The sequence below is a fragment of the Thunnus albacares genome, chromosome 16, assembly GCF_914725855.1.
Source record: "Thunnus albacares chromosome 16, fThuAlb1.1, whole genome shotgun sequence".
NCBI lineage: Eukaryota > Metazoa > Chordata > Actinopteri > Scombriformes > Scombridae > Thunnus > Thunnus albacares.
In genome coordinates this window covers 12,294,812-12,310,678 of record NC_058121.1, presented here as the reverse complement: position 1 = coordinate 12,310,678, position 15,867 = coordinate 12,294,812, and the positions used below count along the sequence as shown (strand labels likewise).

Genomic DNA, 15,867 nt, shown 5'->3' with positions numbered 1-15,867 from the left:
AGCAGAGAGAACACTAATGGCTGTATGATTATAGAAAATGATGATAGAGAGAGAAATGGGGGCCGAGAGACTGGCTGCTTTGTTTAATGTTCACACTCCTGCATTTGTCTTTTCTCTTCAGCTTTGTCTCGAAGTCTCTCTGTTCCTCTCTCTGTCTCTGCTAATGACCACTCTAAAGAGGTAGAAGAGGAGGAAGTCAGTGGAGAACTGTAATTAAGCTTTGCATTATTTAAGAGTAAAGTGCCTCGTCTGCAAACTGTGCGTGTGAGTAAGCGCATGCACACGTATATCCACTGAGCGTGCGAGACTGTGAAGCACATGGTACCAGAACGATGGGTGAAGATGAAAAGATGGGAAATGAAAAAATTGAGGGGATGTGAACCAGTGTAACTGAGTGGAAACAAACTTCCCCCAAAATGATCTAATTTCCCCAAGAAAGGTAAATGGTTCTGTACTCACTGGAGAGGAAATGTTGGGAGGAGGGGCCGAAGTCTCGGTGGGCTTCCTGAAGGAGCTTCAGTCTGTCCTCTACTGCCACCTGCAAGAAGACAAACAGACAGGAGACCAGACAGTCAGCTGTGGACCTGAAAGTTGTACTCACAGAAAAAAAAAAAAAAATTTTGCAGTGGCTGGAGTTGGCGTCATGGTTGGGATGAATTCAATTTCATTGCAATTAAGTTAGAAGTGGATTTGTTGTAAAACCCTGAGCTAAAGGGACATTTTTCTCACTGAGGTATAAATATATACTGTATCGCCATCTAGGAGTTCACTGATGTGTACAACATTGTATAGAGGTTATTCAGCACAGCTGAATAACAGTTTGAACTAATTGAGCTAAAGTGAATTTAACCCCGAGGGTCAAGTTCCCCATTGTTTCTATTCTTCACACCCACTGCAGGTAACACTGCTGCTACACTGGATACATAGTGAAAGCAGCATGACAACAACAAAAGTGTAAGGCTTACATCAGTGTCTACAATGGATATGTGTGTGTGAAAATCATGTGGTTTCTCAGTTCAGTGTAAACATTGTATCTTGAATATGATCAAAAGACCCAAAACTGTGCCGATGGAAACATTCTGCAGATTTCTTTTTCCTTGTATAATACTTTATTTTTACAAAATTACATGACAAAAACAAATTGTTAGTGTTGCTTATACTGTAAATAATGCCAAAAATGAACGAAATTAGAGCAATAGTTCAACTGTTCACCTTTGCATGCAGCCCCTTCAGTGACAGGAGAAGCTTTATAGAGGTTTGAGTTATCAATCACACACACATATTCACTCCTGCACTCGTGTGAAAGTTGTGTATTGACCTCTAAGTCAATACACCTGTACCCTACGTGGCCGTGTGGTTGCTTTGCTCCATCAGTCTGACCAGCAGGATGGTATTGGCAATCTGTAATACTGAGGCTCACACACACACACAGACACCTCAGGCATCATGGCAACCAGATCACAGCTGTCTACACAGGGATCCGGGAAATAGGCACAGAAAGGCCAATAGCTCGGTTTCTTTCTGGCCACTAATGGCTATTATGGCCTATGTCCTACAGAGAGGAAGATGGGATCTGTCTGTATATGAAAACCAAATCATCAAACTACACAGTCAGACCTGGCTTATTAGTGAAGCTGTCGCCTTCCTGCAGACTGAGAGAAATAAGAGAGGACAACAGAGAGACGAAGTGTGCAATCCACTGAAACTCTGCCCTCCTCTGACTCAGTATTTGAGTTATTGTCATTCTCCAGGCAGTAAGACTATTAGTGGGTGTCTGTACAGTACATGGGAAATATCACAAGGCTACAAATTAGCCCAGCTACCCAGTTTCACTCTGCCGCAGTGTCACACTTATAAAGGGGTGACTTTAGGTTTCTTTCTGAGATTTCAACTTTTTTCTCTGTCATGCCTTTTTCTGCCCACGTTCCCCACTAATTTATCTTCAGCGACGACCCTGCGTGGCTGCATAGAAGGAAAACTTCAAATAGCTTTTTATAAAATATAAGTTTCTATGAACGTGTCTTTGAAATCATAGTCTAACTGTGGCTGCTCAATGTCCTTCAAATGGATGTCAGCACAGCAGGGCAGTGTGACCTGTATTCATTCTATTACCACTGGGTGCCACAGGCATTACTGGCCAGCCTGGTCAAGGACCTTTAAAGGATTTGAAGAGTTAGTCATTAAGGAGAAAAATACTCACTGAATAAGTTTTCAATCAAAGAAAAAAGAAAAAAAAACTGGCAACAAGGACACCTGACATCAAGACGGGAACGTGTCTGAAAGAATTCTTCACAGTTCACACACTCCTTGATTTGAATTTGCACACTGGTATGCTCTTGTTCGCATACAAAGTTAAGGAAGAGGATTTCACTACCTAATTCACAACCAACATCATGTCTCGTGTCTTCGGCTCTGATGACTTGTAAAGAGACTCTTCCACGACTTTCCCCTCTAGGGCTGAGACATGCTCCGCTCTGAGAAAACACTCACCGATTCCCTCACCGTACAACATTCAAGAGCGTCGAGAGCCAAGAATGTGACTGGTGTGCCGTGTGAATAGTGTCCATTGATGTGTAGTGACAAAGTGTTGCGGTGAGCACGTAGCTGTGTTCAAATAAAACACAGGTAGAGGGATAACTCTCAGTCTCCTGTGTGTTTGGCTGACACGAAGTAAAATCAGCATGCACACGGCGAGATAGACCGAGGGAGACGGAGATAAAGACAGACTGAAAAGATTAAAAAAAAAACAGGCAGGCTGTAAAACGAGGGAACAGGAAGAACGAGGATCAAGGTATGTTGAAGACAGCATCAATTTAGGCAAGTGTGGACAAGGAAGGAAGGCAGAAAAGTGGCGCAAAAACACAAGAGAAATCAAGCGTGAGCGTGGGAAACCATGGATGCTTCAACATCTGCATGATGATCGAGGAAGATTTTGAACTACCTGTAGTAGTTTCCATCTCATGTTGAGCTGGTCCAGTTGTCTGGAGGCAGTGGAGGACAGCTGGATGTCCAGTGGTGTCAGCTCTGCGGAGAGCTCATTCACAAGCCGAACATCCTGACGCAGCGGGGCGACTTCCTCTCTGAAGGCCTGAACAGAAAGTTTTATGTCGAGGCAGGGTGAATAATTGATATCATAACTTTATTATATAATTATAAACTTAATGAAACTAGTTAATTATGAAGTTTGTGCTTTCACAAAGAATAACTGAGTTCCTGTTGCACGGATGATTGGTTAATTTCTGTTTATCTTTTTCTTGTTTACTGTGGTGACCTCATTATCTCTAATTGGAGATCAATCAAGTTTTAAAGTTTTGTTGTGCTAGAACTTGAAATTTTAAAGTCTACTGTTGTGGCTGTGCATGTCACATAGTTGCAATTATCAGTTTTATCCAAAGTGGGTCCCTCCATGACATGGAAATTCAGAGCTGCACTGTGGGAGACAATCGTGAGGATTAGACGTGATGTAACACACTACATTAAACTAATGCAACAGTGAAGAGACTGTTTTTTTCCCCGTGCAACCTGTTAACCATGATTTGACAGTTTTTGCTCTGTCCTCTATTTCTCCTTTGTCACTCTTTCATTTATTGTTCACTGTTTGTTATTAGGAAATGCTGCCATTTTTCCTCCTGTTATCTAAATGTGTTGCTTGTTTCTTGGCGAAGTCTCCTCAGGAAAAAGACATCCTCAGATTTGATGAGCAGCATTTACAAACACACAAGACAGAATAATTGAACTGAGTACATCATCAAATCAAGTACCATTTTGCTCTGAAAATAAAAAGTAGAGTGCGGAAATTGTGTGAGAATTCACTGCCAGCTCTTACTCACATTGTTGCAGATGCTTATTTCAGTGGTGTGCAGCTTTTTTTCAATACTTTAACGAATCAAATCACAATTGAGAGCACAGACATTGCTGTTAAATCAGTGATTTACGAGTTATACAGCAATAATTTACAGTCAGACTTTCAATGGACTTATATAAGATCCTGTATGTAAAATAAAAGAAGTGATTTACTGAAGATGACTCAGTGTTGCATGTACAGTGAAATGGGGTGTCTAACTGCTGACTTGATGTCTTGATGTTAATGGTAAGTGAGACACTGCTCTCTCATCGACTCACCATGGTCTTGTCGATGTGGTCCTGCAGAGAGTCGATCAGCAGGTCCCCCACGGGCTGCCAGGTTTCTTTGGCCTCCTCTGCCTGAGTTAGCCGCAGATCGAGCTGGTCCATGGAGCTCTGCAGTTCCTGGAGTCGCTCCAAGGCTTGCTCCACCTGATTGTGCCAACCACCCACATGCCCTTTCAGACGCTCCCACCGCTCCCTCACCTCGCCCGTCTGTTTGCGGATGGCCCGGGCCAACCCTCGGGCCTTCTCCTCTGGGGTGAGGTCTGAAGGAAAGAAGAAGAAGAGAAAGAAAGGTGGAAGAGAGAGAGAGAAAAGAGAGTGCTAGAGAAAGTTATTTTGTTGACAATGACAGTTTCCATGCCCTTTATTATTCTTTAATTTATGCTTACTTTCCATACTGCCACATACAGTAGATTCGGTAAAGACATTTTCTAAAATCCTTGCACCAAAATGGATACTTTGTTTCAGGAACTTCAATTTTTTACAATACATAATATTAATATTTATATGCAGTTTTATACACAGGACACCAATTATAGAGGGAAATCTTCCAGATCATTTCATGTCTCTTTGTCTTACTCAAACAGACAATCATGACTTGTCAAACTACCTCATGTGATTAAGAGTTACATCTTTCTTAAAGACCTGGAGAACATTTACACAATAATCTACCTATATTTTCAACACTGTGGATGCTGTTTTGTATTATTTAGGTTGAGGTACTGAATAAGCCCTGACCTCTTGGTACACATTACTTCCTATTGCTATTTGTATTATGTTTGATTTCAACTTGGGCAAATAAGTGAAACTCAAAAGATGTGGAGGGAGAAGAGAGAGGCAGGAGGCAAGCAAAAACTGGGAAAGGAAGTGAAAGAGTTAAAGGAAGAGAGATAGAAAGGGAATGAGAAAAGAGGAGAAAGGAGGAAGGATACTAAAAAGGAAGAAAGGGGCAAGTAAGAAGGGATAGGAAAAACAGGGGAAGGCAGGGAAGGTGAGAGGATAGAATATTTTTCACACATCAGAGGACACAGACAAAAAAGGAAGAAAGGAGAAGGCAGAAGAGAAAACTGCTCCCCAACTACCCATTTTATCTACAAAAAGATGAGCAGCTTTTATGAGGTCTCATCTCCAGGGTAGTGACTGAATTACCATCTTCACCTGTTGCACTTGTGATTTTTTTTTCTCTCTCCCTGCCTCCCATGAATGCACACAAGTCAGACTCTGATTATCCACTCAGCCTTGTGCAGATACACACAGTGTTACAGTGTCCATCTTTTGTAATGAAGAATGTAGAGTATAAACAAAACAATATAAGTCAATTACTGTCATGGACAAATCAAAATAAGAAGAAAGAGACAATGTAGGATGATTAGCTGTTAAGATTCTATCACAGTGTCACTCTACAAAATCCCATCTAGTCTGATTAAACTACACGCGCAGCCTCTGATCTTAAATCCGCTTTTTATCTATTTATACAATGAGGCAACGCTTTGATATCTGTATCAAAGATCACAGACAACAGCCCTAACGGTCTGTGCTCTGAAGTCTTGCCACACCCTGACACAGCCCCTTGGGTTGTTTTAATTATTTACACAGAAGGGGTTTTAGTTTGAAGGGAAATGTGCTGACTTAACCAAGACTTCCCTGCCGCATCCAAGAGAGACAGAGAGGGAATGCTGAATGAGTCGGTGCATATTTAATTCCAGGGTGCTCTATCATGTTGGTATAACCATCAGCTAAGATTTTAATGAATTGTGTTTCAAGGGTACTTAACCTCAAAACTGGGCAAAATAAGTCCTCCCATCTGGTTTAAAGACAATCAGACAGGTTTGCTGTGTATATTTAAGTGGTTTATTCATCTGGTACGCTGAGCTGGTTAAAAAGGAGCCTTCCAAGAGAGACTGTCGACGATATCACATCTCTCCACCTCTCTATGACAGTCGGCTTTACACTCAACATCCCCCCCGATTTAAGTAGAGCCAAGGACCCTTGTTTGTGTCATCTCCCCTCATTTCATCCCTCAAGTTCTCTACAGCATCCTATCCAATAAAGGCGAAAAATGCTCCAAAAAAGGAGTCTATTTTTACTATTATTACTTTTCAGTCTCACTGTGTATTCTTGAAGATGTGCCCTCATATGACAAAAGAGGGAAGAGGTCAGGCGACTTAATCTCTCTTGTATGATGTCAAGGGTGCTTAAAAAAGAATGGAATAGAATAAACTTTATTGTCTAGAAGAGGCAAGAAAATTGTCCTTGGTCTCACCCAGGAAAATATAAACACAAACATGTCAACAAGATAAAAACATCACATTAACAAAGATCTCTCAATTGTAGTGTGGATTCATACCTATGGTGTACAACCTATACTCCCCTATTTAAGTTTACTGTAGTTTGTTGACCATATTAATTGCATTTGGGATATAAGAACCCTTGTAGATCTTTTCCTTTGCCAGGGGTATTCTGTAGTGATTGACAGGACTTTCACGTGTACAGTTGTGCAGTAAAGGTCATCTAATGGCTTTTGTTGGCAGCCTACTATGTTTCCTGCTGTCTTAACAATCCTGGTCAGCTTATTTCTCTATCAAATCTCACCCTCTTAACTATATAGAGCAGTATTTTTACCTTGGCCATTTCATTTTAGTGTCTATATTCTGAATGTGAAATCTCTGCAGTATATAATATGGACTATAAGTGGTACGGTAGCAATAGTTATAGTAACATTTTTCGAAATAGGTTTCCTGGCCTTCATGTTTTTTTCATTATGTTGTATAATGTTCAACACATTGATATAGTCGTGTATACAAACCAGTCTTTGGCTGCAGGTTCTTCCGCGGCTCTCCGGGACCCTCGATGGGCTGCTCGGCAAGAAACATCCGGGCTTGGTCCAAAGTCGTGACCACCAGGTGCTCACGTTCTTTCAGTTCTGACCGTAACACCTGTGGGACAAATGTAGAGCAATGGGTTAAAGGCGCTTCAGTTTGCATTAAAAGCTTAGTATTACCACAAGTTAATTACTTTCTAAGTGTCCAGTCTCCAATCAAGTTTTTGCAAAGACTGAGGACAGAACGAGTCACAGCAATGAGAAAGAGAGAGCGTTTCTTAGCAGAGTTTATTTTTAACAGAGAATGTGAGAAAGGTGTAATTAATGCATTCCCTCTGCATTAATGTGCATGTTTGACTCTTGTCTCCTGACCTGGTCGGTACCAATGAACTCAAAGTGAACCTGGCGTATTTTGAAAAGGGTGTTGTATCCAGATTGCTGCCCCTCAACCCCCCCACCCCACTCCACAGAAATCCACTAATCAAGCAGCTCTGCTTAAATCAGCTCCGGCTTTCATTACATTATGAAAGAGGCACTTGTGATTAACACACACATGCACACGCACATATAAGTCGTGAAGACCAAGAGCAGATGTTTATGTTCGGCTTATGGACGAGATAAACAACACTCTCAGTGGCTAATTAGGTGATTGCTGCATAACAAAACACTTCCCCTGCTCGTTTTTCCCTTATTAAGAAGAAAAGCAAGAGGTAAGAGAGAGAGAGAGAGAAGCTACGGCAGGAGTGGCAGCAGGAGTGAGAGCAATGGGAACAGAGCGGTGATTGAAGGCCGGAGTATGGGGGTCAAACCGGGTATTTCCTTGGGGTTGGTGTGAAATTAGCAGAACGATCCCGAGAGTAAAGTGAATTGCTGGGTGCTATAACCCTGCAGGAATTGTCATAACAGAGTCGGCTAGCAATACATCATATCCTGTTCTAACTCTCCCACTGCAATAGTCAAATTACCACACAAACATATGGGCTAAATTACCATACTTCAGGCCTTACAGGTGAGAAAAAAAATAGATTGATTACGAACACCTTTCGTATCCACATGTCAACTAGTCAGCCTTGCCACAGCTTAGAGCAGGCGATAAAACTAGACAGAGGGAGTGAGCATGGCATGTAACAGTATAATTATTCTTGTTTTAATAAAAGTGTGACCCCGGGGGAGTTCATTGCCTATTGGAGTGTGTGATTGCTTTGTTGAGGAGGCAGTGTAGTTTAAGACACTGTGAGGCAAGTTGATTAGATGGGACAGCTTGCTTTGATAAAGTCTCCCACTTATCAGACTTATCAAACAGATGAGCGCAGCGAAAATGAGATGCAAAAAGTTCCGTTTTTTTATTTGTGCACACAACTTTGACTGAACGACAGATGACCACGTGCTGGGATCAATGGTATCGGATATACAGCGTGATTTGAAGAGATGAGAAAGGAAGGGAGAGAATAATAGAGTATGGGAAATTACAGTATCCTCACAGGCCTTGAGATGAACACATTCTTTTTTTTTTTTGTTCTAGTTTCAAAATACCAAAGCTCATTTCAGAGGGTAAGTTCCAGTTAAAGTTCAGTTGGAACCACTGCAATGACAATTTCACACAGCCTCCTGTGGACAAATGTACCCTCACGCTGAAATGGGGCATCCTGCTGAACGCAAATTAAATCACCCCTGCTAATAAATGGTTTGCTCCATTCCAATGATTCCCTCCCAGCTCACATGGAAGAAACATAATAGGCAGGTAGCTCTGAGAGGGGACCTTGAGATATAGAAACTAAATGAGAGGTGACTGAGGAAGAGGGGGAAAATGTGTGTATGGGGAGCAAAGATAAGAAAAGGAGGAGTGGGAAGCTAAGCTGTGAGGACAATTACCAGTAGAAACCAACTTCTGTCTTCTTGTGTTTTTGTTTTGCACTCACAGATTTGTTGGGGGCTTAAAATTAGGCTTTAGAAGGGATTGAATTGAGTATGGAGAGGTTGTTTGTTCACAAAAATTCTTTGCATATTGCTTAGTATTTAGCAAGTAAAATATTCTGATATTAGTTTTGTAACATCACAATAAACACTTTCCAGCAAATTACAGATATTAGCTCACTGTGAGCCCAACAGCGTCCTGGTGGAAACATCTATGGTTGGATAAATAAGGGAATGATGACAAGTAGATGTAAAATGGACTAATATTTACAACATCAAATTAGCAAGCTGTCTACTCTATACACACAATGTAATATATGTATAATTTGCTTCAACTTCATACAGCTAAATCAAATTTAACACCTATTACATCACAGCAGCTGTTACCAGCTAATTCCTGATCACAATTGATTGGTATGACAAGCAGTTTCTGCTTTTGACAGAAAACTGCTAGTACAGCCTAAATCTTTTCCTGTTTTGGCTCTGTTTTTTAGTGCAATATTAATAAGTAATTTTAAGATTATAGAGAGTCGCTAACTTTTCTGAATGTTTGCTTTAAGCCTGATTTATTATTGAATATCCCCTTGGGTATCAATGATTGATTGTTGAGTGGTGTTTTGATTAATCAATTCATCATTTAGTCTATAAAATGTCAAAAATGTGTTTCCAAGGTCCATGTTGACATCTTCAGATGTATTTCATTTGACCAAGGAGTCCAAAATCCAAACATATTCAATTTATAGTGATATAAAATAGAGTAATGCATTAAATTCTCATATTTTAGTAGCTAAACCAGAGCATTTTTGGCATGTTTGTTTCTAAACATCTTAAACAATTGAGCAATTATCAATATTGTCGTCATTTAATTTTGTGTCAAACGACTAATTGATTACTGACTTATTGTTTCAGCTCTAATATTACCGTTAATCAACTTTCAGCAAAATAATATTGTGTCAATATGATGGTTGGTTATTTAAGAAATGAGGGGTTTGGTCTCATGTACAGTAATGCATAATAGTGGTACTGGTTCACTGCTTTGAACAGCTGTTTGATTACTTTGTATGTGATTTTGCGTACATTCTCCCAATTGGGATAGACTATGTTAAAATTGAAATCTTTATTTTTTATTATTTATTTATAATTCACAAATAAGTTAAAATACAAGTATAATCACATAAGACATTATGGAGATATGTGAAATGGGACACCCTGATAAGCTATCTGAAGCTTGAGAACTTGAGCCCAGACACTAAGCAGATAGTATTTAAAATATGTTTACTAACACATTGTCTAGGTTTTTAGTGTATGTATTATACAGTAACATTTACAACCTACAAAACATGTAAGACTAACTTAAGACCCTAAAAAGTACTACTAAATGGTCAGAAAGACAAAGACATTTAAAGATACAATAAATAGAGACATATGGCAAGTGAAAATAATAGTACAATTTAAATGGATTTCAGAGCAGAGTAACTAGTTTAGAAGTCCCCGGCCGTTCAGGGTACTCAAGCTTAAACATATTTTAGCAGCAACTGCTGCCTTAAGCTCTTTTTGAAAACAGACACAGATAATGACATTTTTATAATGTTATCAAGCTCGTTCCACACCTGTGGACCTCTACAACCCACACTAAGGCTCATACATTTAAGTTTATCTTCCTTAGCCTTTATAAGATGATTTTTTTCTAGTCTTATATGTATGCGAGGGAACGTAAGTCAGAGTAAGGTCATAGAGTCTGTCATTAAGCATATATACAACATTATACAAGCATTGTGAAAAATATTACATTCAGTAAGCTGGAATAAAAAGCCTCAACTTAAAAAATAAACCCACATATTTGGACAATTTTTTCGTCAATTCATCAATATGGCCCTTAAAGTTTAAAAATTCATCAATATGGACCCCCAGGAATTTGGTGGACTTCATTCTCTCAATAACCCAACCGCTTATTTTGATACAAACATGTTCAACATTATTTCGATTTCTACGAGAGCGAAAAGCAATGAAGTTTGTCTTGCTTACATTTAAGGATACTTTATTGCATTTAAACCATGTATCCACCTTAACTAGTTCTTCATCTAGATTATTTTGCAGATCACTTAGATTTTTGTGTGATAAGAATAAATTTGTATCATCAGCAAATAACACTTTATGTAGAATGCTAGAGGAATACCCAAAATCATTTATATACAGGCCCTAAAATGGATCCCTGGGGAACCCCACATTTGATTGTTTTACTTTGAGGTTTGTGACCATTTACATAAACATATTGCTTCCTTCCAGACATATAGCTTCTAAACCAACTGAGCGCTGTTCCTTTGACTCCATAATGTTGTAGTTTGCTGAGAAGAATTTCAAAGTCAAAGTCATTGATTGTTATTGATCATTACTGATATTGTGGTAATTATTTCTGTCATACAACCCAGCACTAGTTTGCTTTTGCCCAGTTGTATTAAATATGTATCACAATAAACGTTGAAATTTATGACAGTATTCCCCCGAACACAGTCCTTCAATGTTAACTGGCTCAGAAGAGACAGAGACACAGCTACAGATGGTTGTAACTGGCAACACAAGTAGTGCCAAGTAATTCTCTCTGTCAGACACAGCCTCTCTCTCTCTCTGTCATCCAGCCATTGGTTATCCTTGCAGTTCAGACAGACGACAACAGCAAAGACCTTTCTCTACCACTCAAACAAGTTTTTTTTAGTGAAACTTCAACACACTCATATTATGTGTCAAACAGGGACATGCTTTTGAGGGGGAGTATGAGAGGTAGAAATATCAAACACGTGTACAGCTTTCAGGTTAAGAAAAAAGCTTTTTTTCCCCTGGCAAATCCCAGCTGGCCTATGAGTGATAAGACATGGCTGTCTATGTCAAAGATAAAAAAGGGGCAGGTCTTCACTTTGCTCTTCTTCTTTTTTAATAGTTTTGAGCACTAGCAAATCAGAATATGGTCTGGCCTTGTGTGATTTGTGAAGACCAGAGAAAGAAAGGACTTTTGTCAGTTCACAATACTTATGGTGTGTATCTTGTAGCTGTGAGTGACTGTGACCTTGGTTGTGCATGTGTGTGTGCATTTCAGCATCTGACTCATTGCGTTTGTGTCCAGGTCTGTGTGTCTGGTGTGTGGCCGTAGCAGCACAGCAAACTCTTATCAACGTATGCCCTGTGCTGTGGCGGCGATAAGATAACATCACAACAGTTACATTCAGAGCTCTGCAAAAACATCCCTCTTCCCACTCTCGAAACCCTGCTATCTCAGCCACTCTTACTGCACCCCTCATCTTCTTCCAGGACAAAAAAAATAAGCCTCCCAAAAGGACTACTCTACCAGCTCTCAAAATCAGAAAAGCACCTGATCAGGATTCAAGGAGCCTTCACAAAAGGAGCTAACTCACATTCAAAAATTACAGTTCATCAAGAAACTGGTAACCTTTTATGTTTCTCTTGCAAATAAAAATAACTAATGTAATAGAACTACATACATGAATTAATAAAAGATCTATTTTTGGTCATGGAAAATGTTTGAACTGCTATTATTTGGGCCAAATTGGATTTGCAGCTGCATAAAGTTCATGAAGGAACCTTAGAGTGACTCAACCTGAAAATTTAATTGCTTCGTTGCCCTTAACATCCACTGTTACCTTGGAATAGCTAAAGGCTAGGATAGGTAGTGGTGGTAAAATCATACTCTCTGACATTCTCTACTAATTTATTGCTTCCAGCCTTGGCCATTTGTAAATAAGTAAAATGTCCAGACTGATTGCGCCTGCAGATATTTTAGAAATTAACCTGTGACTGCTTTGCAGCTACAGTAATAAAATAGTAAGGCACAGTTAAATAATAATGCACACATGCTGAAGTTTCTTCATCGACAGTTTGTTAGTTATTTCATTTATTTCTTTAAGATATGTATTAGTTATGTTTTATTCTGTTTTATTCCAAGGTTGTGTTACCGCCACTACAAAGATTTACATGGACTTTAGAGACATTTGTGGCAAAAAAATAATATTTTCAAATAGTCCTTCAATTCTCAATAAACATCATAGATGTTTTTCTCCCTTTTAACTTCTCGTTCCTACTACTAAACACACAGTGAATAACAAAAGAGCTGTAAACGCAACACTGACATATTATAACCAAAACTGTTCATATACTGTTGCTTATTTACACATCCAGGAGGTACGGTGCGACATTAGCATTCATCTGAGGTTGTGTTTGTGGCCACTTGATGAATGTATTCACTCTCCTTTAGCTCCTTTTTATGGTCTACATCAACAAAAGAAAGAAAATGTCTGGCTCATACTAAACTGTATTCACCAGCTAATTGCTAATTTTCTGTCTGTCATCTGGTGCTGGGCAGGTAGTGTACAGTGGGTTTGTAGAGCTATTTTGCTTGAAAATGACACTGATGAAAGTGAACCAAAACAGTAGAGTTGTTTGCTGTAAAACCAAAACAATGTGTGGGAAGACACCAAAAAACTCCATAGTGCCGAGTGGAACATCAGAGGCCGACATATTATGACTTTTTAAGTCTTTTTTACTATTTTTATTATTGCCCTGCATGATTATAAATGATCTCAATAACTTTGTTATTTGAAATCTTATATTATTTTTTAGGGTGACTTTGTAATATCTGCCCAGGGACTACAGATGAAAAAGAGCCTCTTGGGCAACTCTGGAGCATTTACTGTAATGTTTATTAATGTGCACTGTCCCTGTTAAACCAACCGATAAATAAGATTAAAAACTAAAATAGAGTTGTGTGATAATTCTCTATGTATTTTCATGTCATTTGAGCCATTATTAATATCAAAGTATTGATTGTTGCTGCTTTAATGTTGCAATGCTTTATATTGTTGATTTCCGCTATATGGGGGACAGTGAAGTTATATTGGTTTGTAAGGCTGAACTCAACTTACACAACTGAACAAAACTGCATTGAGCCAACAGAGCTGCAGACTGAAACTACTGCCAACTAAAGCAGCAAGGAAGGAAGCAGACAAAAACAATTAAAAGTTACTCAAAACGAGGCAATTGTGAGTTTAAAAAAAAAGAAGTCCTTTCCTTACAGATAAGGTAAAGTCCAGCGCAGCACTTTAATCCATTTCGTTCTCCTTTACGACCTGTCCGTTCAGGTGCAAATGGTGCTAATCAATCATGCAGGCACAATGATTAAGATGGGTTCTGTGGCTGATTATTAAACCCGCCGCAGTCTGGACAGACTAATTATAAATTACTTAAGCATAGTGAGATGAAAACTAAGTTAAATAAATTTACATTTCAACAGAATTATTCTTTTCCTTTTAGTCTTTATTCACACAAATTTTGAAATGACCAGATTGAACTGTCCTAACAATGAAGACAAAAAAGCCAACTGTTACTGAGAGATAAGAGTCATTAAAATGCCCACAAGCACTTTGTGCCTTCTTCCCTCTTATTCTCCTCTTGATCTAAAAGCTGTTAATTTAATAGAGCAGATTGATGAGTTTAATCAGCTGGATGCTGATGAAGGCCTTTTATTGGATAATTGAATGTGCGAATAACACATTCTATTATGGCCATTTTAGCAAAAAGAAACACAGACACAGATCAGTACACAGAGGAGGGAGCAAGAAGTCACTCAAGGAAGACAGGACATAAACCTCCCTCTCATTCCTTCAAATTATTCTTGTAAATTGTTAAACAGATGTCTGCTTTAAGGCAAAATCTAATGGGAGTCATGAGTCAATGTAGAAATTCTGAAAACAAACAGATGGAAATGTACCAGAATCTTCTAAATATTTGCCTTTTCACACCTCTAATAAACACCTTTCTTCCACATGTAACCCTCTTTACATCCTCTTTCTTCCTCGTTTCTCTTGATCTAATTTTGCCTCTGTCTGCCACTTCCTGTCCATCACTTTCTTCTCTGACTGTCGGACCACCGCTCTCATATTTTTCTTCTTCTAACTCTTTAATAACTGCAATATCCATTGCTCTCTGTTGGGCTAAGTGGCTTAGCCTACCTCTTTTATCTCCCTGAGTCTACCAGAAAAAAAAGGAGGGAAAAAAGACAGGTTTTTCCGCTTATCCCCTCTAAGCCCTCCCTACCTCATAGATACCAATTTCCATATTGCTATACACATTTCCCTCCATCACTCTGACAGAGCAGCTGGTGTGTGTATCACTGAGTGACTAAAGTGTGTATGCGTGAGCACAGGAGACTTGTGTGTATGTGTGTGTCGGTGTAAGCAAGATGACGTGTTCAAAGCCCCGGCTCTTTGTGCTGCTCAGCCACCTCATCTCTCTCAGGGTCGGCGAGACCTCTAGGCCAATCTATTAAGGATACAGAGGAGAAGGAAGCGAAGGGAAAAATATAACATAGTCAAAATGAAAAGTGAGCCTTCCCTCACTTTCAGCTCCCCTGTTCCATTATTTCCTATTTCAGTGATCTCAAAGCCGAAGACCTGAAGATGAACAAGGGAATGTGGAGAGCGTGAAGGCAAAGAGAAATGAGGAGTGTAAAGAAAGGAGATGCAAAGGTGGGGGAGAGCAACAGCAAGATGGACACCACAGAGAACGACAAAAGAACTGAAAGAAGGTAATGAGAAAAGGAAGGTGAAAGTGGAGATGCAGGGAGATTGTACTCTCCTGCGGTCATTGTGTGATCTTGGCCCTATTCCTTATCTAATGGTGCCTGTCTGATCTGCTGTGCTGAGGCCCGTCTCTCCTCTCCGCCAGGTGTTGGATACAAAACACAGAGCGCACATCAACATCATCTCAGAACTCAGAGGAGAAATTCTGTCATGGCTCAAAACACAGATAGAAATTTAACTCTGATATTGAGTCTTGACTGGCAAACTATTTGTGAGAATATACCTTTTTCAATCTATAATCCCAATTATCCATCTATATATAGTATATTCCAATTTCATTAATCTCTTTCCTTCGCAGACTACATTTAATAAAGGCCAGATCAATGACAGATTGTAGTTTGTTTTCCCTAGATAGAA

At 39.4% G+C, this 15,867-nt stretch overlaps 1 protein-coding gene across 7 annotated transcripts in view; it reads right to left on the bottom strand.

The window, feature by feature from the left end:
* utrn (utrophin) overlaps positions 1 to 15,867 on the bottom strand; it is a 182,015-nt gene that overhangs the window by 54,496 nt on the left and 111,652 nt on the right. For all 7 annotated transcript variants that reach the window (XM_044329765.1, XM_044329764.1, XM_044329769.1 and 4 more), the window contains 4 exons: positions 6,935 to 7,064; positions 4,123 to 4,391; positions 2,942 to 3,088; positions 460 to 538 (listed from right to left, as the gene is read on the bottom strand). In XM_044329765.1, the coding sequence (XP_044185700.1) occupies positions 460 to 538; positions 2,942 to 3,088; positions 4,123 to 4,391; positions 6,935 to 7,064 (625 nt within the window). The remainder of the gene's footprint in view (positions 1 to 459; positions 539 to 2,941; positions 3,089 to 4,122; positions 4,392 to 6,934; positions 7,065 to 15,867) is intronic.